The 27,379-nt window shown below is 28.7% G+C and overlaps 2 protein-coding genes and 1 long non-coding RNA gene across 3 annotated transcripts; all 3 read left to right on the forward strand.

Moving 5' to 3' along the window:
• The first annotated feature begins 12,108 nt into the window (after positions 1 to 12,108).
• Positions 12,109 to 13,354, forward strand: LOC106762697 (putative F-box/FBD/LRR-repeat protein At1g78760). Its single transcript, XM_014646735.1, has 2 exons — positions 12,109 to 13,065; positions 13,187 to 13,354. The coding sequence occupies exons 1-2, from the start codon at positions 12,109 to 12,111 to the stop codon at positions 13,352 to 13,354; spliced, it is 1,125 nt and encodes a 374-aa protein (XP_014502221.1).
• Positions 13,355 to 14,739: 1,385 nt separating this feature from the next.
• LOC106768516 lies at positions 14,740 to 15,896 on the forward strand. The gene is made up of 2 exons (XR_001376256.1): positions 14,740 to 14,870; positions 15,741 to 15,896. It is a non-coding gene; the product is annotated as an uncharacterized LOC106768516 (long non-coding RNA).
• Positions 15,897 to 17,023: 1,127 nt separating this feature from the next.
• LOC106777966 (mediator of RNA polymerase II transcription subunit 11) lies at positions 17,024 to 21,172 on the forward strand. Its single transcript, XM_014665852.2, has 4 exons — positions 17,024 to 17,182; positions 18,536 to 18,626; positions 18,724 to 18,840; positions 20,320 to 21,172. The coding sequence occupies exons 2-4, from the start codon at positions 18,573 to 18,575 to the stop codon at positions 20,494 to 20,496; spliced, it is 348 nt and encodes a 115-aa protein (XP_014521338.1). The 5' UTR covers positions 17,024 to 17,182; positions 18,536 to 18,572; the 3' UTR covers positions 20,497 to 21,172.
• The last annotated feature ends 6,207 nt before the right edge of the window (positions 21,173 to 27,379 follow it).

Genomic DNA, 27,379 nt, shown 5'->3' on the forward strand with positions numbered 1-27,379 from the left:
AAACTCATTCAAAACAGATTAAATTCATCACATCACAACATGCACAATTTCACAGTTTCAGTTATAACACCCAATACAATCAAAGTCATAAAACAATTTTACCAGAGCACACCAGTTCAACATTCATATGCATATATTTTTATAAAATAAATTCATACAAAAATAATTAGTTCCCCTTACCTGGAAAGCTTAACAATAAGATAATTGAAGACGCCCTAATATTACCCCTAGTACAGGGACACGTTCACAGGACCTACAACCACCAATTTGGTGTAGAGTATAGCTCTTAGAGTTAGAAAAATGGAAATCAAGAAGGGAAAGGTCACTAGCTACATGCAACCAGAAAAGTTGCATGCCCTAAGCTCAAGAACAGTGGGAGAAAGAGGGGAAAATGACTTACTCGCTAGAATAAAGAATTGTTCGGTTTGAATCGAAGCCCTCTATGCCAAGAATGATTTGGTAGCACCCAACTATGATTTGATCGGTTCAAAGAGCTGTAATTATAGAGAGAAGTCAAAGAGAATTAGGACAGAGAAGTTTTTAGAGAGAGAATGGTTTCTGTAATTGAATCAGAAAATTAGAAGCTCTCCTCTCCTAAGGCTATGATGACCTTAGCCTTATGGGCCTGACAACCTCACTAAAAACCCAAATGGTCCTAAGCTTATTTATTTATTTATTTTTAAGTCCTGAAATTGCATAAGCTTTGCGATATCATATAAAAAGTAACACTTGATTATTTATTTATTTATAGATTATCAACTGAAATTAGAAGTAACAAAACGGAATAATTTGATCCGTTTAAGTTTGGAATGACGTTGGTCCATCAAAATGGGTTGGAGCAGATTGTCTTATAATTGAAAACGAATTAAAGTTTACAACCTGAGCCAGTCCGTTGTCCGACTGTCGAATTGACGGTTTGATTCATATTTACTTTTTTTCTACCATCGAAATATAATATCAAATGAAAACGAAGTAATTATTTTATTTTTACATATAAACGTTGAACTGTCGAATTAGTTTTGAACGGAAGACATTATTGTTCGGGTTGTTTCAGACTTCGGACTATGTTAATATGAAGTGTTCCAATTTATGTTCTAATTTTAAGTCACACTTACGAGCTAGACTGATTGACCCACAAGGCTGGTCTATTAGAGTACCGGACTTGACAAGCCAAATTGATTCAGATTTTTAGGTTAAAAATACTATCTAACTTGTTTTTTTATCATATTGTCGGACTCCAGCCTTGGTCCTTTTTGTCTACTTAAACTAAAATGTCATGCTTTTTTCCAAAAAAAAAATGTTGGTTGCAAATTGTTCACAAAAATTAAAAGTTCATAAAAAACGTTTCGTATAAACATACTATCCACATTTTGGAATGGTAGATTTCAATTCTTTTTAGTGGCGGAAAAAAATCCCTTGATTTTGTCCTTTAATTTTAGAAAGAGAGAAATAAAATTTTAAAAGATATAATTTCTAACTATAATTGACTAATCAATTTATAGATTTTCTATTTGTATTTATTTAAAAAATCATCTATACTAAAATTTCAGATGTAACACATCAAATTTTAAATAATTGTCCAGCTATCTTTTTAAGTTAGTCTCTATAAGTTTAACTAAAAATAAAATATTTGTAAAAATTTGAAACCAACCTTTTCCTTTACCATCGTGTCTACCTTAAAACCACCATCATCTTTTCTTAAATCACTTTCTCCCTTCCTTGATACACCTTTTATGTTCATGGCTGGAAGCTAAATGAAAATTAAAGATAAGAAACTTCTCCAGATTTTCATAATTTCCTTTTAGAAAAAATGCCACAAATTTTATGATAATAGCAACCTCTAGCAACTTCTCTTTTGTACTTTGTCCTTTGCTTAAGATCATTGGGTTTCTATTTCTAAGATCATTTATGTATTTCTTGGCATTTGGTGCACTCCATACTGTTAGGCAAGTATAGCTACCATATTGTTTTGATATATAGGGTAACTATTAAATTGTGGAAGATAATAGATAAGATGGGTTTTAATGGAGGTCAAGTTTTGAAGAAGATGAAAGTGACTAGGTGATAGGAATAGCTTATGAAAACCCTTATCTTCTTCCTTAAAGCTTAAATCTTGGTGAAGGATTTAAGATGAACTAACTTTGGTCATTAATTGGGTTTTGAAAGAGATGATCATGAAGTTATATGGTAATGGTATGAGAGTTGGTGAGAAAGGAAGCAAAAGAAGATGGAGATTAAGGTAATTTAGTTGCTGCTAAAAATTAGTTTTATAGAGAGATAAACATGACTTTAAAGAATGTATATCAAGACTAGATTTGAAAATAAATAATTTAATGATTAAGATATGTTGAATGATTAAGATATTCATTCCACCCTAAATAATATATGATGAGACTTCAAATTTTAAAATAATACATTTATAATTTTTTATATATTTTTCAATTTTATTTATTTATTTATTTAATATAATACTTATATTTATATTTAAATATTTCATTCATATATGTTGTATTATTAATATAACACTTAAATTTATACTTGAATTTCTTAATGGTATATGTTAAAATAAATTATTAATATTTTCATAAAAAAAATGATTTTGAATTGAATTGTGTAGTACTACATGTTACTAACATATTAACACTGACATGTAGTATTTATATTGTCATAACAGGACCATGTTGATTTCACACAAAAATTATTTTGTAAATATTAAAAAATAACAAAATTAAATAAAATTAACGAAAAGAAAAAATCATACATAACATATATTGTTTACTTATAATTAACTATTTAAATGATGTTAAAAGATACTAAATTAAATAAAATGAACCAAAATTAAAACTTAATTAAAAAGAAACTAGGATCACGTTAACAAAACTCAACATTAAACAAAATTAGGGTTCATTGATCTTAATTTCAACTGTGTTGAGCATATTTGAATCTATAATCTCTTGACACGTGGGTGGACATTTATGAGGAAATGTAGTGTGGTGTCAAAATCAAATATCCTTGGATACCTAACCTAAGCTCCCATACTCATACTATAAACTTCAAATTAAAATTTCTTAGTCCATTGATGTACATTTTGATATTGAGAGGTTATTAATCAACCAACTACTTCTCTTTTTATTTCAAACATTCAAAATTGCATGCATTGAAAATATGCCAATTATCCATAAAAATGTACCATTTTTTTTATCAACAGAGATTATATGATAAATAGCTGTTAGAAGTGGACTTTAAGTCTAACTTAATCTCACAAAACTAATTTGAACATGTCTAACGATAAAAAATATCGCTAGGATAGACTCTAATCATGATTCTAATAGCATGTTAGAAGTGAACTTTAAGCTTAATTCAATCTTACAAAACCAGCTTGTTGGATGAGATTTACACCCACTTATATACATTGGCCTTATCTCTAATCGACGTGAAACTTCCAACAATAGCTATTCATCCATGAAATTGTACCACTCTATGTATAAGTCTGTGTTGGATCTCTCGCACACAGCAACATATGCATACAAAAGTAAGAACTAAGAAGAGATACCTTTGTGTTGTTTCATGAACTTTTCCTTTTCTTAAATGTGTTGGCCCCCCTCAACTGTGATTCGTATCAGTAACGTTACACAGACTGGTTGACAAAGAACAACTCAGAGCTTACAGTATCTCAGCTATAAAGTTTGTGTACAACACACATCAAAACTTTACAACCTACGCACATTAACACATAAATGTAGGGCTACTAAGTTGTCTGATCAGATCCCTGTGCAATAAACACCCCATTATGATTCAAGCTTCTTCCATCCTTGTTTCTTTATTATTTCAGGTAGAACAATATCACTGGGGGCCACATCAACACACTGTGGAAAGTTGCTCATGTAAATATATAACTTGTATCTTCTCTATTTTAAACTTACCTTACTTTAAAAATAAAATAGGTTAAATTACAATTTAATAATTTTCTTTCAATTTTTATTTCTTGGATTTCATAACACGTTAGAAGATTCCATCATGAATGTTTTATATAAGAAAACAAAGATATTACTTTCAATTTAAAGCTTTTAAAATGAGATTTTTTTTATCAATAAAAAAATATTTAAATAGGAACTACTTACTTTCAAATTAAAACTTGATGAGTTTTTTTAATAAGAATATTTATATATTAAACTACCTTATACTTTAACTCATATACAATTATTTAAATATTTACGGATATATCGGATTATTGTCCAATTAGTTTAAGATGGAACCGTCCACATTAGGAATATTTATTAAATCACTTAGAGACTGAGCGATCAGACCTATAGATCGAACATTCTTATAATTTATTGGTGATTAGTTTACACCAAAGTATAATCATTACTTATTAGGTCTCACAATTACAAATTTAAAAAAATTTGAAGTAATAAATTAAGTGATTGAATTTATTACGCATTTATTGTTGAACTTACTAAATATTTGTTAACTTCTATGAAGTATTTTTAACAAATAAATAACCTTTCAATTTGACCAAACAAAGTAAAAAACTAATGGTTGTGAAACATTCATCACTTAACAAATTTGTAACTTCAACAACAAAAATGACTAATATATCTACTAACTAGAACCATGAATGTAGTTCCATAGTTCTATTTAAGAATAGCATTCACTTTCCACAAACATTGAATTGCTTTAAATTTGAGTTTCCTTTTTTTGTGTGTGTTGTTCTTTTAAAATATAATGTTGTATATTAATTTTAATATTTTAAAATATATTAAAATTCATTTTAATCATCAAAAGTAATATATTTTAAAGTACAACGAATAATAACACAAAAAAAACTCAACAAAATAAACTAGATTCATAATAATTTAATTGCGTATATATGTTGATCATGTTATTCTGCAATAATAGTTGATACGTCGTGGTGCTAAAATATAAGTCAGAATTCACAAAATTCATATTTTTTTTTCATGTTTGTCTTTTCTTTATATAATGTTTTTCAGACTTATTCGTACTCAGTTATGAGATGAAACCTGTACATAAAATAGTAACACTATTTGTGATCTGTATTCTATTTTAATTTAATATAACAGAAATATTATTTTTTAAATCATTGCTTGTGTGATAATGATTAAGAATATATATCTAAACCAACGTAGAATGTTCTGTGGTTATACTGTTTTAATAAAATAAAAGCTTTTAATTTTAATTTCTTAACCATTACTCTTAGGAAAACCAAATCAAGAAACAGTAGAACAGCGATAATTGCTCCCTGTGTGAGATTCAGTGAAGAAATCATTGAAAAAGTTGCATGTAACATAAATGTTAAATTGTGTACAGTAACTTACTGAGTGAGGAATGGGAGAAGAACAGATAAGTCCATGTAACATTACTCCTAATCTTTTCGGCATCTGTGACCAATTACCATCAATTATGGCAATGCATGATTGAGATATAACTTGGTTCACATGTCACCACTCAGGACCACAAGTTGATAATGCAATTTACAAGTAAGATCTGTAAAATTAAATTAAATTTAAAGTTAATTTCTTATCTTAAAATTAAAATTCTAACATGTTTCGAGTATGAGACCAATTTCTTTTCTTGATCTGTTCTTTTAACTTCAAACTCAGGTTAAATTTTTTTTTATTACTTCATACTTATTATTGTTTAATCGAATAGAAAAGTTATATAAAAGAAAAGACATATGTCAAAGTTAGTAAAAGTTTCATTATATTAACAATAAATATTATATGTAATCCATCTTTCTATTATATTTAAAATAGATTTCAAAAGTCTAATACGATCAAATTAGTAAAATCATACTTAGATTTAACATCCTTTTTATCATTAATTCTCATTTCTAGTTAATCGATTATCTAGATATTCCATACTAATAAAATCATCCATCTTGACTGTTTTTGTTCATTTGAAGAGATTTGAGAAAGAGTAATTGAGTGGATTTGAATATAATTTTTGTTGATGTTTATTTGAGTGAATTTGAAGATAAGTGAAAGTGAATTTTTAAGTAAATTTTTTTAATCTGTCACATAAATTAAATCATACATTAATTCTTAGAAACTTTACTTCCAAAACCACTTTTACTTATCTCTAAATCAATTCAAATAAACAATAAAAAAATTATCTTCAAATCCACTCAATTACTTCTCCCAAATGCCTTCAAATGAAGAAGACAGAACTTAACAATCTAACATACTATATATATAACATAATTTATTGTTTGTTAATCCTTAGTTAGTTTGATTCGTTATTATCTTCGATTTTATGTGTAACATATACATATCTCGGTCCAAGAAAATAATTAAAAAAATTATATAATTAAAAATAATAATTTTAGTAAATATAAATCTCACTTTAACAAATTAATTTTATGATATTGATGTAGATTTAAAATTATTTTTTTAATATATATATAGATAGATAGAGGTTTGCAAAAATAGCACTCACCAGCTAACCACCTACATGCAAGTATTTAATTTCTGACTGTTCATGTGAACAGTGAAGTCATGTATTTTCCAAATATATTATTATTAAATCAAGTTTTCATCCCAACCTTCCCCTTTTTTCCTCCTGTCGTATAGAAATCATGGCAGTTCATAAATCTAGATTCTTATCAACCATCATGTTCCTTCTTTTCATACTAGCTATAGTGCTCCATCTTTCAAGTTGTTGCAGGCACATTTCATGGGAGTTCAAGGAAGAGATCAAGAAGCCAAGAACAAGAACCAGGTTCCCCTTTTCTTCATTCCGACATACTTTCAATTCTGCTCAAATCAAAGAAAACAAGGTCAGTGGATTTCATACTGTTTCCCATACAGCTACTCCTGGTGGACCAAACCCACTTCATAACTGAGTGAAACAAAAATAAGCATCATCAAGAAGCCTCTCTAGGGAAAAACCAGATCCAGAAGGGTGCCTTGTATGCAATTTTTCTTTCATATATATGTCTAATAGAAAACGCATATTTTACATGTATAACTTAAAGTTGCTTGGTGAAGAACTTGTAATGTATTTGTCAATAACCTATAAGTTGATTAATTATCTCACTAGCAATAATGTTCTTATCAATATTTGCCAAATTATTGCTTTTAGATTTTAGGTAAGAGATTATCTTTCCACTCCAAACTCCCTGGTTTACCATGTGGTAGAAAAAGTGATTAAAAAAGTTATGTCAACCAAGTGAATGAATGATTAAATAAAGTTCTAATATGTTTCTTCAAGAGAAAGTCTATGGTACTGTCTATTTAAAATTTAATGTTTTGATTGTTCTCGAACTGTTAAAAGAATGATACTTTTAACCTGAACTATGGGTTGGTGAGATAGTTTAATGAGTTTGTGACATTGTATGTCATGTTTTAAGGAGAAGTTTAATTAATTTATATGCTTTTTGTTTATTTTCTGCTTGAAACTATGCAAGCTAAAAGCACTTTTGAGAGGGTTGTTCTGAGTGCTTTTCACATCTAAAAAGTTTTATCTTTTATTACTTTTCATTCTTTCTTTTTTTTTATAAATACAAAATAGACAATAATATTGTGAAAAAAAAAAAGTTCTTACTCCCATTTAAGAGGGTTAAATATGTTTTTATCCCTTAACTTTTAGTGAAAATTGGAATTAATTTCTTTTTAAAATTTTGGTCTAACTTAGTTCTCCAACTTTTGAAATGTATAAGTTTAGTCATTTTAACCAAAATTTATTAACTTTAATTGATGTTTTAAATGCGTTTCTCAGTTAAGAATAAAAAATGTGTCAAATAGTGTAAACAATCCAAATGCTATCATGAAACATGCTTCTTGAAACATCAAATAAATTTAACAAAATTTAGTTAAAAGAACTAAATTCATACATTTTTATATTTGGGAAACTAAATTAGACCAAAGTTTTGAAGAGAAACTAATTCCAATTTTCACTGAAAGTTAAGGGAGCAAAAACATATTTAACCCCATTTAATATTAGCATTCACTATTTTTTATTCGATTTTTTACTTTATAAATACAAAAATTCATTTTTATTAAGACTATATTATTTTTATAATAAATCGTCAAATCATAATTATTAATGTAAAAGAAAATAAAATTGTACGATTGTTTTTATGATTATTTTATTTATATAGGTGGGTGTCAAATAGTGCTTGAATATTTTTCCTTAGAATAAAGGAATAGTTGAATGACACGATGATGGCCATGAGTTTGACTCAAAAGTCTAAGATAAAAAGTTCAAGACAAATGTGCATATCTAAGTTCTAACCATGTTGTTTTCATCTTGTTTATATTGTACCAAACAACTTTTTCTTTCCACACCTTATATATACTCGTACAAAAATTTATCGTTTCTTTATCTGATCAATCATAAAAAACATAAAGCATCTTAATGAGGAACGGATTATTAAAAATAAAAGAGCTAAAAGGGGCACGTGTAGGCTCACGAGTGATGTTGGTTTGCAAAAAGAAACGAATAGAAAACATTCATTGACAATGAAAAATTGCCACAAAATTCCAGATGAAAACAATAGAAAGGGACAAATATATAGAAATCTATACAAGAAGACATGTTTTTGAAAATAATTAGGAAAACAACGTTGGGTTTAGTCAGACAATGTTACACATGACCAACTTTTATGGATATTTTTTGAACTTGAACAGCAAGATACATTGACGAGGAAAATAGTACATTAGATTAACCTAAAAAACCTTCTCAGTTAGCTAGAATTATATACACTATGGGTATTCTTTGCATTATTCTTCTCCAAAATCTTATATGCTAATAGTCTACTAATACTTTTTCTATGAGAAAAAGTGAGAAGAGCTTATTATTAATAAAACATATTTATTATAATAAAACATATTTATTTTTGTCTAAACTATTATCATGACAAATTATAAGTTTTGTTCTTATCTAGATCTTAGTATGTGAATTTTTTGATAGGTGACAAGATATGACCGATAGTTTTATTGTTTTTTTTTTTGTGTGTGAAAAGGACTTCTGGCTTTCGAGAGGAGAAAGTTTTATTTACAAAAACTTTTCGACGCTCAAATTAATAACTGACTTAGAATCTATAAGTGAAAGTAAGAGTGATTATGAATTGAGTATTTATTAAAGAATCCTAATTGTATTTATAAGATCAACATGCGTCGATAGCTTATGCTCTTATTAGAATAATATTACATGGGAAGAATATTAATATATAATAAATAACAACAAAATAATAAATATAACCAAGATACCAAACTATCCAAATGTATCTACAATATAATATTAATATATAATAAATAACAACAAAATAATAAATATAACCAAGATACCAAACTATCCAAATGTATCTACAATATAATATTAATATATAATAAATAACAACAAAATAATAAATATAACCAAGATACCAAACTATCCAAATGTATCTACAATATAATATTAATATATAATAAATAACAACAAAATAATAAATAATAAATAATATTATTGAACTGCTCAATAATGAAGAGGCTTGAAGGGCCTTATTGGGTTGCACTCTTTAATATACCTATAGGACCAAGTAGGAACATAAGCTCTTTAATCCATTAGTCCATCTCAACCATCCCCGTCAACTCATCCATCAGGTGTATCTAGGCCAACTCGGTAGGTCGATCAATCGGTCCATCCCGTCAACTGATTCATTGGTCCATCTCGGTCATCCCGTCCAAACAATAACTAAAAACCCATACTATAAACACTAGAGCTGTCAAAATGGATTACAACCCGTGGGCCAACCCGACCCATCACAGGTTTGGACCGAGTTGGGTTTGAAAAAATTGTATTTTTTTATGCGGGTAAAATTTCAACCCGGCTCATTTAAACCCGGCTCATGCGGGTTGAACCCGTAATGGGCCAGGTTGGCCCATCAACCCACCTACCTAATTTTATTTTATTAAAATTTAATTTTAATTTTATAAAAAGATATTTATTATTATTTTTTGCTTGAAAAAATTATTTAAGTTTCCTATTTTCAAAATTAATTAAACACTACGAGTGAAATTTGGGAGTAAAATTTGTTTAGATTTGAATTATAGAAAGTTTGTAATTTTTTTTATTTAAAAAAATTGTTATTAAGTGAGTCAGTGAGCCAATCTATTTACCCACAAAAAAAGTAATGCAAGAAGAAGAGGAATAAAAAATTTATATGAAAAAGAAAGCGGAAAATTTAAGTGACAAGGCAAATGACTAAAAAACCAAAAAAGTGTAATCATGAAATCAAATTGGACATTTGAGGTATTTCCTTAGGGTATTGTTTTCCTATATAAATAGTGGACTAAAAATAACAAAATATTTTACTTGAAGAAATTTAGTTTTCAGTCAATATGATCAAATTTCACCAAACAAACCAATGTTAATATAAATGTGTATTAATTGGATCTCAATGACTTCTACCTAAAGCAACTCAAATATTATTTGAATATGTATCTATTCTTAGTTATAAATCTAAATATTGTATGAACAAATATCACTAATATTAAATAATATTTAGAGTTCAACTACTATTGACAAAGACACTAAGTATTCTTTAGAAAAGAAGTCACTTCTAACTAAGACATTGAATATTATTTAAAACACATTAAGTCTTAAATAAAAAATGAGATACTAAACATAATCACTCTTTAACACATTATTTCTCTTTAGTGTTCTTTTCTTCACCTTGGAAGAAAAATTTCATTAAAAACTACATTGAGATAAAAGTCGCTTTGAATCCTCTTATGCTCTATTATTGTTTTAACTTCAAATCTTTATCTTTACTGTTTAGTCCATTCACTTGTGAATTTAGGGATACAATATATGTACCTAATAGTAAATCTTAATCTTCTTTTCAAGCAACATTTTGATACTTGGATTGGAGTAACTTATTAGACTTTGGTCAAAGAGATTTTATTCAAATCGTAGGAAAAATGTAGAACTATACATATAGAGAGTCGTTTCATAATTCTCATTGATCATTTAGAATGTGTACTGACTTGAAACAATTTTAGCACCTCTTTCAAAATCATTGATATTGACTTAGATTTTTTATATCTTCTTGCTAAACGTGAAAAATAAGAACATTATCCTATGTTTATAAATTTTACTTGTTAACACGTGGTACAACATGGATGCATATAATCTAATGAATTTTTGCTTACTAAAACATATAGGATCTATACACAAAACTCATTTCGTCTCACATAATCTATTTTATAATTAAATAACACTGAATCAAAACATATAAGATCTAATCAACTTTTCTCTAGCATTTTCTTTTATATAATATTGAGTTAATTAATAATTTTCTCTCATTCTATTGTAATAAATTACATTATCTTATACATTCATACATTTATATACAATAATATTTATCAATAAAATTTACAGTGGTATATGTTCTTTACTAAATTTTATTATTAAATATCTTTCCCTGCCTTTTATTTATTTATTTATTTACGGAAAGACCTATATCTTTCTGTATAGATAACATACACGTATATAAAGTAATTTGACACTTCTGACTAAATATTAACATTTGCATCATTTATTGTTATTGAATAAAATTAGTATATAATTTTCATTGTATAATAAATTAATAAATGTATGAAATATATAAGTAAAGTTCTATCAAATATGTTAAGTAATTAAATTAAAAAATATTCTTCCATAGTATCAGACAAAATATTGTTCAAACGCGGATCAATTAATATTTGCATACACTGTAATCTAATCACAAAGTTTCCTATATAGTAATAAATATATTCAAAATCATACCAACAATTACTGATGTCAATGTTTTTACACTCATAATATACATTGCCAATAATCTTAAAAATAAATAGTAGATTACAATAAATAATATAGGCATAAAATTTAATAACACAGTCACATATTAAGTAAAATATAAACTAATGAAAATTAACAAATTCACCTTCCTAATATGATAAAGATTTTAATGCAGTAAGATGGTTCAAACTTTTGTACTGTCTGATGCAATATTCTGCAAACTGTTGCTTATAAAAGACACGTAATGTCTTGTTCTTCACACACTCGTTTTACCCTTTAACTATCACTTTCTGCTACCACAGTGTAGAACTGAAAAAGTAGAAAGTGATGGCTCCAAAACGCAAACAATTTGAGGGAGATTTGGTGATGAAAAGAAAGAGACAGAAGAGAAGATGTAGAAAAGATGAGAAGGACAGAATCAGTGAGTTGCCTGATTGTGTTTTGCTCCACATAATGAGTTTTATGAGCACAAAAGCTGCTATTCAAACCTGTGTTCTGTCTAAAAGATGGAAGAATCTCTGCAAATGTCTCACCAGTCTCACATTCTGTGCCAGATACACTGGAGACATTTGTTTCAGAAAATTTGTGTCTTGGGTTTTGTCTAGCAGAGATCATTCTCATTCCCTGTTAAATCTTGTAGTTATAAGTCCAAATGAGCCTGAAGTACTAGACTTGATCATGAAATATGCTATGGTTCATGATGTGCAGCGTTTGACAATGCGTATAGATTTAACTTGCAAACCTGCATTTCGTTCCCTCCCTTTCATCTTTTCTTGTAAGTCTTTGACATCCCTCAAGATTTGCAATGTTTATGATCCAAATGTGTTGGTGATTCCAAACTCTTTGCACTTGCCCTTACTAAAAAGTCTGCATCTTGAACGTGTTAAGTTTACTGCAACTACTGCTGATGCTGAGCATGTTGAGCCTTTTTCAAACTGTCGCGTGTTAGAAAGTTTGTACCTTCGAAACTGCTCCATGCAAAATGATTCACAAACTCTCTGCATATCTAACTCTTCCCTTTTCAGCATCAAGATATACAGTTACAATATATTTGCTGAAAAAAAAGCTTACAACATTGCACTTTGTACTCCGAATCTTCGTTCTTTCACCATCAAGGGTGTTAATAGTCACCATCTCTCTTCTGTGTGCAATCTACCTCTTCTTGGAGCTGTGAGTATTGGCTTGTTTATGGTGAAAAGTTCAATCATCGTAAAACTGATGCAAGCACTGGCCAATGCAAAGATATTGACTCTGGGTTCATTTACCCTTCAAGCAATACTAGTTGTAAGTTCTTTTAGTATTCATTTTTCTTTTTTGCTCATTATAATGCTCAAAACATGTTTGCATTTATATGAAGAGAAAAAAGAGATTGCAGTACTGAGTCATGCATGTATCCAATGTGCAGGATCTCTCTGATGGTTCAACAAGACTTCAACCACCCTGCTTTGTTAGATTGGAATCATTGAGAGTGAAAAGCAAATTGATAGAACTCTTTGATGGACAAATAAGCAAAGTTGTGAAGTACTTGCTTCGAAACTCTCCAAGGACCATAGTTAATGTCACAAGGAATTAAATTGATCCTTATAGTTAGAGATTTTCACATAAGATCCAGCTTTTGCTTGTTTTATGTCTTCTTTTCTGTCCCAGATGCTCTCTTACAATAATGTAATAAGCTACTTGTTTATCAGACTTGTTTCAGATCTATTTGTTTATTCCTTTGTTGTTGAGGAAGTGTGGTATGCAAAAATGTTCTGTCTACAATGTAATAGAAGCTTCCTTAAAAAGCAAATATTATTCCTGTTGTTTGCATATTATCACAATTTTTTTTTTCATGACATCAGTTTTAGCTGTCTCTGATGTTTTCTTACAACTTATTGATCAAAATCTTCATATAATCCTTGAAGAATGAAACCGATGAAGGAAGAAATTTACTTAACCAAGTAAAATATTATACAGATGAGATTTGTTGAGCTCGACTAATATCTAGTATTCTGTAAATATTTTTTTTTATCACGTATCATGTTAATAGTCTCATATCATTTAAATATTAAGATTAAAAATAATTTGAAAACGTCTGCTTTGTTTTTCATCCACCACTTGACTCCATAGATCCTATTATTATTTAATGGGATGATATAAAATTGATCTAATGTTATATTAACAGTAACATATTCATATTAAGAACCACGGAAACAAGAATGAAAGAATAATCAACTTTGTTTTTTAAACTTTAACTCACTCAAAAATTGATTTAAAGAGTAACTCATTTCCATTATATAAAGTTTGGCCATCATAGGTTCAAAAATAATAGGCTGAGATTTATCTTCAAACAAGGTAATAATTGTTCCATAACCTATATGCAGTTAAAAATAATAAAAATAATAGATTAATAGACCACTTTATGTTCTTTAAAAATAAAAATTTAAATACTATAATATTTATTGTATAATTAAAATAAATGCTAACATGAACCATCTTTCTCTTCCCTTATATTTATTCATGAAATTTTAACCTTTTCATAACAGTGGTATAGTTTCTTTTAAGGTAATAATATGTTAAGACAATCTTTTATAATATTTTGATACAACACATATTAATTTTTCATTAAATTTAAAATATATCAGAACAATCATAAATAAATAATAAATCAGTAAAAAAATAACACGTATATTATAAAACCCAGGAAAAATATTCATTTTAATGAATAGTAGTAAATTTTATTAAATAAATAAATAAATAAAATAAAATAAAATAAAAATAATGAGAGGATAAGAATCTTTGAGTTGCATGATTAATAAGGATAAGATTTATAAGTAGTTTTGTAAGTTGTGATTAAAATATTAATAAAATAATATTAAAATAATAAATAATATTTAAAAAAAATAATTTAAATAGTGAGACTTTTTGGACTATAAATAGCTATGAGAGGGGAACTTATTCTGCACAAAGAGAGGAAGAATGAAATAAGAAATCTTGAGAAAAAAATATATAGAGAAGAAAGAGTTAGGAAGAAAATTTTAGAAGAGTAGAAATTCTGGAGGGTTTTCGGAAGAACAAATTCTGAGCAAGAGATTGAGTCTCAAATATAGGTAAGGGGAGCTAACTTTTCTAAATTCTTTTATATTATAAAATATTTTTTTATAACTATTTATGTTTTGAAATTTTGTGTAATTACTGTTAATGAAAAACCTGTGTGCTTGTTGTACAACTATTTGAATTTCTGTGATAATATTAGATGTTGTTGTTTTGAATCTGTGAATAAGAAATTTGTTAATAACACGTTGAGGAACACTTTGGCTAAGGAAAGACCTGATACTTAAGTTGTCCATTGTGACACACCTCTCTTTCCTAAAAGTCTACTCGATGTGTTTTTAACTAATTTTTATCAAACAGATTATATTCTGCTGATTTTATTTTTGTAAAATACTCAATGGATATGAAATTTGTGTTGAATGTATTATATTATGTTGGATGTGAAATTTATGTATTTGAACATAGTAAGAGTTTGGTGGAGAGTGAGAAATCATTACCGAAGATCCATCTTGAGAAGTTGGATAGAGTAGGAAGGATTTAGTTTCAGTGGTTGTATTTATATCCGAAGATCCAGTTTGGGAGACAGAGTATGATAAGATAATTGAGCTAGCAAGTAAGTGCATCCATATCCGAAGATCCACTTTGGGAGACAGAGTAGGATATGATGTATCTGAGTAAAGTACCACTGCAAGCGTAAACCTGTCTAGAGTTCGATATTCATACGATTATTTGAATGAGTTGAGTTTATGATGATCATGGTGTGTTTATTGTATTATTAAGAGATTTAACTTATAAGTTAGAAATTATATTATTAATTTAAAAATATCATGTTATTTTGTTGCATTAGTTCACCCTTACTTTATCTTTGTTTGGGTGTTATTGTTGTGTTGTGCGTTCGACGATGATCATCTGGTGGGTGTGAGTAGAAAGTGGTGAGACGCTGGTGGAACAGACGTGATGGAAGATCGGCTAGTGTTTAGCTCTTACGGACGAGATCCCTGTTTTAGTCGTTTTAAGTTTGGATTGTATTAAGTTTACAATTTAAGTGATGGTTTGTATATTGAGAAAAACTTTTATTTCTTGTTCTTATGACTATTCTAAGAATGTAATAAATATATTATAGTTTAATACTATAATTATTGGAATGTTATATATATATATATATATTATATTAAAATATTATAAAAAAATCTGTCGAAAAATATATATCTTTTAATCGAATATATCTACTCCAGCATGTTTACAAGAATGTGATGTGACATAATTTTTCTTGCTTTTGTAGTCAACAGAACACGAATGAGATTCATTTACTTGTCAGGTTGATTAAATTGTTAAAAGAAAAAATGTTGAGTAATCCATTTTATATTATAACTTCAAAGATTTTCAGAATTAGGCCAGAAAGTATACGTCTCACTTGTATAATAGGCTTCAGTTTTGATATTATTCCTCCCCAATGAACTTCTAGCAGCAGTATCCCATACCTATAAATATCAAAACTCTTTTGTAAATGATTAATAATGACATCATAATTCGACATGATTTAATTATAAGAGTCAAATTATAAAGAAAAATAAATAATTTTAATTGTTATTTTTCTCCTAAATCCTAGTTGTACTATACTATTTAACGTACGAAGAAAATAATTTAAGAAAAATTAAATAAAAAACCAATAAATGATTCACATTTAAGATAATCAACTTGATTTAGCTTAATATAAACATATTTTAAAAAAGTAATGTCCTTAATTTTGGAAGGTTTTTTCATTTTGATCTCCGTCTTATTAGAATCCCCAATTGAGTCCCTATAAGTACTAATTTCAATCAATTAAGCCCTACTGTTAAATTTAGTTAACGGGATTAACTTTTTTGCACAGTTGTAAGATGACCTGTTAATTTCTGTAAACATAGGCTATTTAGAGTTGAAACTTGGCATGAATTAGAGTTGAAATTGATTGAAATTAGCACTTATGGGACTTAATTCATGCCACGTTTCAACTCTAATTAGGTCACGTTTATAGAAATTAACAGGTCATCCTCTTAGCTGCTGTGCAAAAAAATTAATCTTTTTAATTAAATTTAACAGCAGAGACTTAATTGATTAAAATTAACACTTATAAAAACTCAATTGAGAATTCCAATAAGACGGAGATCAAAATGGAAAAACCTCCCAAAAATAGAATAACGTTTAAACCTATTCCTTGTATTTAGCTGGCTTTCAAAAAACATTCTCTCAATTCCATTCTTTCTTCCTTTCCTTCCTCTGCAGGCAGTGAACAACTTTTTCCTTGTTTCTGAGAAAACCCTATTTCAACCAGCACAGTTGATTTCAGCATCCTTCTCTTCACCGCAGCAAAGTCTTATCTTACACTGTCAGTGATTAATTTGATTTCCTTTCTTCCTTCCTTTGCTTGTATGTTTCTTATGTTTCCTCTTTTTAAGATACATAATCGTATATGTAAACTTCAGAAGAGTGTTCTGAATTGATTCTGGGTTAGTGATTTACCGTGAAATTGGGTATGGGCTCGAAAACCGGATCCGATTTAGTTTGTAACCAGTTTCAGAGTGTTTTCTGTGAGAAACACTTTGGTGACGGAACCCTAAATGAATTGTTAGACGCATCCAACCAGAAGCTGTCAATTCACTAGTATTATTTTAGAATAAGAGTACTAAAACAATAATAAGTTGAAAACAAAAGAAAAACGGTTTGATTAAGTCATGTTGAGTGGGATCGATTTGTTCTCCTCATAGCCCCACCCATCGAAATGGACAATTTCTAGAGTGCCAAGAACCTGTTTGATGAAATACTTAATAGAAATTTAGGTATGTGGAATCCAACGGTACAGGGTTGACCAATTTTGAAATGTTCGAAGCCAAAGAAGAGTATTATTTACTCTACTTTTTAGAATGAAAGAGTTGGGTTTCTTGAAAAAGGGAGTAGTTAGAATTTTTCTACAAAACCATATATACAAGTATAGTTAATACCCACAAAACAGGAGATGAATAAATGACTCATGGAAGCCTCTAGTCCGAGAACATTTCAAGGCTAATATTGATGCTTCCGATGTCACCAACAGAGGTTCTGGTTAACGGGTGGTGTTTAGCGACTACTATGGCCAGATTTTGGCATCTGCTACATGCCTACATCTCATCTCATCCACTGTTGTGAAAAGCAGTTGCAGAAGCTCTTTGCTTTAGATGGGCCATCCAAACACCGAAGGATTACTGTTCCCTAAAGTGATTTTTGAAATTGAATGTAAGGTTCTCCAAGATTCTTGGCATTCAAGGGTTAATCCAAATAGAACATATATACATGGTGTAGTAAATGAGTGTAATGCCCATGCTCATGGTTTGTTGGAATTAGATTTGCTTCCTACAAGAGGAGAAGGAAATAAACCAGCTGATACAGACAGAGGCACAATGCACTAGCCGTGACCTGTGAACTTCATGAGAGAGATAAACAAGATGTCCGAGTCAGAGAAAATGTTAAAGAAGAAATACTTTTTTTTCTTTTTAATTTTACTATTTCTCAATTAGTATTTTATGATATTCTAGATGGGTCATTTTGACTATTCTGTTGACTAAAAAATCCTTATAATCTGATGCATCCCAATCCAACACTTGTTATTGTTGTCACTTTATGTGATTATGAAATTGTTAATTGTGCATTTGATGCTTTTGAAGTCTTATGGATCATTTTGTTTTCCACATAATTTATTGTATAGACCTGAATTAGAGAGGGAACACTAGGACTCCGCAACCATGGACTCACAGGGCCAAACAACTTCTTTGCAGAGACTTCAGAATGTAGAAAAGGTAAATTTTGAAAACTTTTACAAAAGGGTCCTGAATATCACAATATTATAGTTTGTTTTATTTGATTATTTTTCCCCTTTTCTGCTGGTCATTGTAGAGAATCGTGAAGGTATTGGAGCTTGCCGGAGGAGTAATGGATGAGCTTGCAAGCCCTGTTGGTCCTAGGAAAGATGTGGTCCAAAATCACTGCCTTGAGTTCATGCAATTAATCAAGGTCCTTGTCTCACAGAAATCAATTTACATTTTTGGTGTATACATGTATATTAACCATGTGTTTGGATCTATGTTCATGGATGCTTCATCCGCTTCACAGCAGAAGCTATTATATGTAGCTTCGTTTTTCTCTACGATTCTTGGATATATACTCTACTTCATCACATACTAAGGGGTTGGTTCCGAAATGAGCACACTACCAAAATGGCATCAGTCTAATTAATGATTGAATTTAGAGAAAAAAAATTAATGAAAAGATTTTTTTTGTTGATAATATCTCCATTAGCCCTGTATTACGGATGTGAACTCTACTAGGAGAGAAAAATGAATATAAGTTGTTACTCTTTACATTTCTAGAACTTGAGATAGAACATACCCCAATACCCCAAATCTTCCTCTCCCTATATCTTAATATCCTATGTTTGCCAAACTTGTTAGAAACGTAAGATTTTTACTAAAACAACTCTGACTATACTCCCTTAATTAACAGAAACTCAGTCCCATAGCACCACCGATATTACTTGCAACCAGGATTTCTGTGAACTGGAATTTGAACTTTGTGGTATTGCTACACATAAATGTTTTAAATAATGACATTCTAAACATGTGTCAAGGACATTATGACAGGAGCTTTGTGTATTATAGGGGGCTTAAGTTTCACATAGAGAGTAATATGGGATGCTGGTTGGAGTATTTGAATATTTGGTTCTCCCCCATAATAGCTAGATTTTAAGGATGTGTTTCCAAGTGTTTGGATGCTTATGACAATAATTTCAAAAAGTATCTTTTTGATTTTAAAAAGATAGAATTAGTGATTACCTTCCAACCTTATATTTAAACTAAAAGCTTTTATTTTTAACTTCAACTTAAAGTAGACTTTAAGCTCCAAAAATAGTGAGGCTAAAATCTACCAGTGTTCTTGTTATTACAACTTATTACACGTTCCTTATAAGTTTGGCCTTTGTGTTTTAGTAAAATTATAGTTTGATATATTCAAAATATTCTTATTCATATTTAAAATTAAGGCTGAATTGTTCAAGACAAATTACATAAATTAGTCAGGTTGCTCAAACAATACTAAGCATGACAAGCAAACTTAACTTAAAACTCAGTGAACCCAAATTGTAGATATGAAATGAATTCTTATTTTTGCTGAGATATATATACTTTAAATCTCAACTACTAGGTGCACAAGTGCATATAAATTGGTAATTGGTACTTAAATGAAATTTCTTTTATAATATAAACTTTCTCAAGAAATAGTTTTGTTTGCTTTGTATAGTGTTTGTTAAATTACTTGAGTGTGAAATCTGTATTTATTAAAAGATTACTTATCCTTAATTAAACAATGAAAATGCAGTGGATTTTTCAAAGCAAAGCAGTGAACTTATAATCAACTGACTCTGATTTGTTCGAGTTCATCATCATGAATTTTATGCTCAAACTTGTGCTTAACTACTTTTATTTTCAAATGTTTCAGGACATTCAGGTGGCATTGCGTGATGAAATCAAAAGTGCTTGTGAATATCGTCCATTTGAGAAATGTGACTATGGTCCAAGAATAGCCAATGAGATTTGTCACAAAAAGGTCGAATTTATTATGTCACAATTGGATGCAATGAAACAAACTATAGATGAGTATCACGCGGCAGTTTGAAAATGTAGCCTAGTTCCCTGTAGAATCCTGGGCTACATCCCAGTAATGAAGAATTGTTTGTTACTAGTTAGTGTGTAGTTTTGGTAAGGTAATAATTACCTTAGGAGAGAAAGGCAATCAGTGTATTTATTTAGATGGTTATATAGAAGAATACCCTATTGATTTGGGATTGGCATGCTCCTCCTATCTTACTAGGACCTGCACAATTTTTTCATTTATTTTATGGACTATGCGGACATCAGTTAGAGTGTACCTGTGCTATCATGTGCACTTAACATTATAAAATGGTTATGAAGTTTTAGATTCTTGACCCAGAATGTAAAAGTATGATCTTTGCTGGTGTATGACCTTCTGGAAGGATATTTTGAAAGTGGTTGGAGACTTTATCAGGATCTCTGCAACTTTTATTACTACATCGTCCACTGAGTCCTGACCAGAACCCAATCTTCTATTGTATATTTCTTCCTACCCTGAACATCATCTTCTGTGGCCTCATTAATTTGGTGCAGGAAGAAAATGATTATTACATTGGAAACATGTTGAAAAGTCAATGGCATTTTTTAATTTTAGATGTTCTTTTTCAATATATATTTTTGTTTTCTTTTTGCTGCATTTCTATGTAAAGTACTCAGGAAACTTGACTTTCAGATGAATACTGCCTTTATTTGGATATAAATATTTTTTCTCTTAATTTCTTTATATATATATATATATATATATTTGGTTCATTGTCTAGTTCACACTACTATGCTGGATTTAGATTTTATAGTTTCAATTTTTATGTTGTTTTATTTATCAGTATGCTGTGTTGTATTTTACTATTTGCCGCCTCAATAAGAACATTAAAATTCATGTAATTACATTGTATTATTCTAGGAAGTCATTCAAACTGAGCTGAAGCAAAATATAAATTATTTTACTTTTAGGTTTGATAATTATTTATGTTCAAAACCAGTTCAACTGATTTGTAAACATTTATATTAAATACAAATATGATACTATTTTAATTAAATAATAAAAGACTGTCAAGGAAAAATTTTTTAGATTTTTCTTGATATTTTTATTTGGCCTAATAGAATTTTTGTCCTTATTTTTTCAATTTTATTCAATTTAGTTCTATTTTTAAAAAAAAAATTCAATTTTTTTTATATTAGTGTTTAAATCCTTAACAAAAGGTGAATAATGTGTGTTGTGTCAATTTTTGTAATTGTTTTTTTAATTTTAAAAAAGTTATTCATATATTAAATCAGTATTGTGTTATGGGGTTAAATATGTTTTTCGTCCCCAAACTATTGGCCGTTTTTGTGTTTAGTTCCTCTCTCAAACTATAGTACAATTTAGTCCTTCAACTTTAGAAAATTATGATTTTGGTCTTTTTTACCAAATTTTTTAAACTTTATTTGCTGTTTCAAGCACGTTACATTATAACATTTGGATTGTTTACACTGTTTGACACATTTTTTGCTTCAATGTTAACTGAGAAACGCGTTTGAAACAGCAAATAAAGTTAAAAAAAGTTGGTAAAAAGGACTAAAATCAGAGTTTTCTAAAGTTGAAGGACTAAATTATACTATAGTTTGAAAAAGGGACTAAACACAAAAACGGCTAATAGTAAGGGGACGAAAAACATATTTAACCCTTGTGTTATGTGATTCTATTTATGTTATATGGTAGTGTGATATGTGAAATTAATATTAATGTTATGTGTTAAGTCAAATGTCATCAATGTTTTATATTAATTTGGTTTCAATTTTTTTTTGTTTAATTTTGTGTAAATTTTCTTTAATGTTGTTCAATTCACTCTTAATTTTGTCACTCTCCAAATTGATTAAATTTAGTTTTTATATAAATACTAAAATTTTTATTAGAATTTACATTTTTATTAAATATATTTTGTATTATTTTTAAATCAATTTTAACTAATTTATTAGAAAGAAATTATAAGTTTTATATTTGATTTTTCTTAACCAAGAAATAGAGTTAAAGTTAGTTTAAAATTATAAAGAAAGTTATTCATTATTTTTAAAATTAGAAAGAAAAATTTTCATTAGTTTTGAATTAACTCTAATTCTATTTTTTATATGTAACAAAAATTAAATATAAATATAATAATTATATTGTAATAATATAGGTTTAAAAATAATGAAAAAATATTGAAATAAAAATATGAACTTTTAATAAAAATTTTAGTATAACATTTATATTAAAATTAAATTTGGTCAAGTGACAAAATTGAGACAAAGTTAAATAAAATTAACAAAAATAAAAATTAAATTAATGAAAATTTGGACTGAATTAAATATATGACACTAACATTTGAAATTGATAATGACTTTATACATAATACTGATATTAACTTGACACATGATACTAACATTGTTACATAACACATTTCATGAATTGATATATAATACATACGATTTTTTTTCTATTAACTATTTAAGGTTGTTATCATTGGAAAAATTGGAGAAGAGAGGATGAAATTAAATGAAAATAATAATCAAAGTTGTATTTAATTTTTTTTCAGTTTAATGAAAATATATTTTTTTAATAATGTTACATTTAAATTTTACGCTTATTATAATTCTTATAGGTTTGCACAAGCCATCTTAACAAAAAAAAAAAACTAGTCCAATTGTTTGTATAAAATAATAATGTTCCTTAAAAAAAAATATAAATTAAGGTGATCCAATTTATCTTACATATAGAACTTTCTATGATTGTAAATGAGTTCTCCCCGCAGGATTGGTAATTCACATATGTAATTTTAGTTTTAAAAGGAGACATTTATTTTTGTTTTCTATTTTTTTATATTCTTTACTATTTTAGAAATGGATATGTTTATAAATATTTTAAATAAAGTTAATATTATACCTTTTTAATGGATCCATATTATCATTTTGGATTAATATCTAATATCTATTTTAGTTTCATAATTTTTGTTCAAAATGGTTCTCAAGTTTTTTCGACGTTCAAAATGGTTCCTTTTTTGTAAAATTTGTTTATTTTAGTCATTTTTGCTGACAGTGTTTAAATCACTAATACCTAAGTCAATATTTAATGAAATGTAACTTTTGGATATACATGGCAAGTTAAGGGAAAGTGTCATGGCAATAGGGACTTGTGTATTGTATGTCCATTTGGTCAACTTTAAACATTCAACCATCAATCAAGTGGTCTAATTCCAAGACCGATCACACTTTTGGCCAATCACATTTGGTCAACTACCCTTGTCTGACCACATTTGGCAAACCACTATGAGCCGACCACTCATGACGAGTCAACATGTTAATGTTGATTAAGATATGATTGGATTGTGATTAAACCGATAAAAAGGTAAAAATTGATAATAATAATAACAACTATAAATAAAGCTCTAAGGTATTACTTTCAAATACCTGCATTAGACATGCAATACATGCATCATTGCATTAATACTATATTAATCGGTCATCTACTAACTTTAGTATCAGAGTATTTTCTATAGGTACCATCTGAGTAGTTTGAATGCACATGAGACTCTTATCGAACAAAACGTATACTTTGGACAACGTGTAAAAAAATGTTAATAGTGTCAAAACCAATAGATCTTAACCAAAAAGGAGGTGAATTGGATTAAAAAAATCATCTTTCCCTTCTTTAAAAAATACAGTTTATAATAGTTGTTTCAAATGAACCTTTTCAATCTTTCAAAGATGTGAAAACCAAGTAAAGAAAATAAAGCAAGATTTATACAAGAGTTTATAGTGGTTCAACTCAATTGAGCCTATATCCAGTCTTCTTTCAAACAACATGAGTTTGGAAGGATTTTCACTATAATGTTGTAGAGTTTACAGATATACAAGTTCACCTAAGCAATCTTAAACTCTATCAATCAAGAATGACTCTTTATAATGATGTTACACACAATCACTCTTATCTCTTGCCTACATAACAAGTACACACAACAATAAACAAATTTACAATGAATGTAAAGAAAATACACCTCAAGTGTGGATGTCACACTAAAACCAAAATAAGTTACCACTTAACTACATCCAACCATGCTTGAAGGCTTCTTGCCTTGATTTCCAAGTATTGAGGTTCTTTGTTCTCCAAGAATGCTTATTAGCCTTTCTTTCTTCGCAAATCAAAGTTTTGGATCGTACACACTTCATGCAGAATTGAGACCAGACCCATTTATATACAAAAACATGTTACTGATGTTTTTAATCACTTACATTTTAAGAAGATCGATTAAAGGTAATATCTCCTGACTTACATTTTAACGGATACAATAATCAGTTAAAGTGTAGTTGTTCAAGACAGTTGGGATATCATCAAAAGCCAATCAAACACGTTTGGAACATCATAAAAAACACATTATTAATCAATTTGTTCACACTTTTAACAAGAAACCGAGTAACTGAACTTGACTCCATATTTCGAAACAATATCAAATGTATCAACATTATAATAAATAAAACTTTAAGTATTATTTTTTAGGAGATTTGCAAATACTATTAAAGTATATCGTTTGATATTAGTTAGACTGATTAACCTATGTTTTTTTTTATAGAGATGATTGTCAACTTTGAGTATATAGTAAAAGAAATTAAATTTAGCAACCAAAATTAAATAATAAAAAAAATTGGTCACAGATTGTGACTAAAATAACCACTAAATAGTAGTAGTTGTAATTAATGGCCAAAATAGCGACTAGATTAGTGTATAGTAACATTTATTTGTATAGAGACTCAAATAATGACAAAAAATTATTAGTGTTGTTAAGACAATATCATTTATAAGACAGAACTCTCAAACACTTTCATGTTTTTAAGTTTAACAAACAACGATTAAGAAAATGAGTATTTGACAAAGTATTATCTTCGTAAAAATAATATCATTGAATGAAAGACATCATATGAAACAAGTGTTACAATATTTGAATAAACAAAGAAAAATTTCAATAATACATTAGGACCAAACGATCCTATTGTTAATACATGCATTATTAAATAATGTTTTATCAAAATAGGTAGGGGAGAGATGATATATATATATATATATATATATATATATATATATATATATATATATATATATATATATATATATATATATATATATATATATATATCACGTAAAGCTTTTTATGTAGGTTAGGACAAACATAGAAAGAAACAGTAAAAGTATTAAATTTGATTTTATATTTTTAGTTAAAGTTATTTTCTTATCTTTCAAACCTTAGTTTTAACTAAATTACTTTTACATTAATCATCACACACAGTAAGCGATTTAGGTACTACACACTCTCTCTATCTTATCTTCCTCTTTTCACAACATTCTTTGTTCTTATGTTTTTTGGTACTTATATTTATGTTCTTTATTTTTACCATTTTAATGAATTTTATGCATTTTTTACTATTATTAATCCTTTGTAACTTTTTATATTATTTATTCTATCAAATTATGCACAACAAAAATAATATGATAAAAAAAACTTTTGAAAGACAATTCACACTTGACCATGTTAAAAAAAAAACATCTTAAAAATGTTTTAAAGCTCTCTCTTATAATATCTTTACTTGAGAGTAACAGACTTAGAATATGTTCACTTGAGAGTAGGTAGAATAGGTATTTGGGATGGTTAGTGATAAATTTGAAAGTAAGGAGAGATGATGATTTGCAGGATTGAAAGACTTTTTATTTCTCAGTACATGAACTCAGATTTAAGACCATCGAACTGAAAAAATCATTTTTGACCTCAAAGGAAAGGAAAAATGCTAAGAAAACCAGGAAGTCAGAAGCATTAGCTTGAAGACGAATCAAGAAGTCTGAAATGGAGAGGATGAAGACAAACACGAACTGTTGTAAAAGATTCCACTGTGCAATTGAATGAAGTGGAATCGATTCCATAACTCTTTACCTAGATGCATAATTGATTATGCTGAAAGTGTAACTGATTTCAGGAGTTTGGAATCAAATACATTGGCTTGTAATTGATTTCACAAATTTTTGTAACAATTCCATTACCTCGGAATCGATTCCTTTTGTTGTGCACATCTTTGATTAAAAAATATTGTTGTCCTTTTCGAACTGCTTGCTCATATTCTCTATTATCGATTAGGACATGTCTAATTATCGAAGTACAGTTTCTTTAACTTCAATTTTTGGCAATTGCAACCATAATCAAAATTATGGTCAATTACAAAATTTGTACAACTCTTCGGTATGGGTAACCTACATATTCTTACAAAAATCAGCAAGCATTATGTCACACCCCATTTAATACCCCTCCTTAGTGGAGTACACGTGTCATCCATCCGGTCTCTCCTGGTAAAGTGGGAGACCAACTCTGCCAAGCTTTTAATTCCCTTCTTCGTGATCCGTGTGGCAGCAGCAGGAATGTGAACTTCCAGGAAGTGGAAGTCAGGTGGCACGCTAGGAGTGGGCCGAGCGTGCTGGGTGGAGGTAGTATTTAAGGTAAGATGAAAAATCCTGACGCCACTTTTCCCATGCAATCTTCATCTTCCTCAAACTCAACTTTCTGGAAATCTCAAATCCTCCTCCTTCTCTCTAAAACCTCCCAACCTTCTCTCTAAAATCCTAACCAATCTGCTGCTCCGATCACCATTCAGATCACGTCTGAAGACTCCTGGTGCTCGTCTCTTTCACTTGAACTGTTCAGTTTCAGTTTGCATCCGGTAAGTTCCAAAGACTTCGATTTTGACTTAAAGCTTTCTCACTTCCTGCNTGCATNCACCATTAAAGCTTGCATGTACCTGTGAAACCAGTCCTCTGAACCTACTTTTGGTATTTGACTCTAGACCTTGGGAAACTTAGAAGAGATAGTTGCTACCAACCTACTTTCGAAGTCTTAGCTGGAATTAGAGGTAAGGGA

The sequence above is a fragment of the Vigna radiata genome, chromosome 1 (genome assembly GCF_000741045.1).
Source record: "Vigna radiata var. radiata cultivar VC1973A chromosome 1, Vradiata_ver6, whole genome shotgun sequence".
Classification (NCBI taxonomy): Eukaryota; Viridiplantae; Streptophyta; class Magnoliopsida; order Fabales; family Fabaceae; genus Vigna; species Vigna radiata.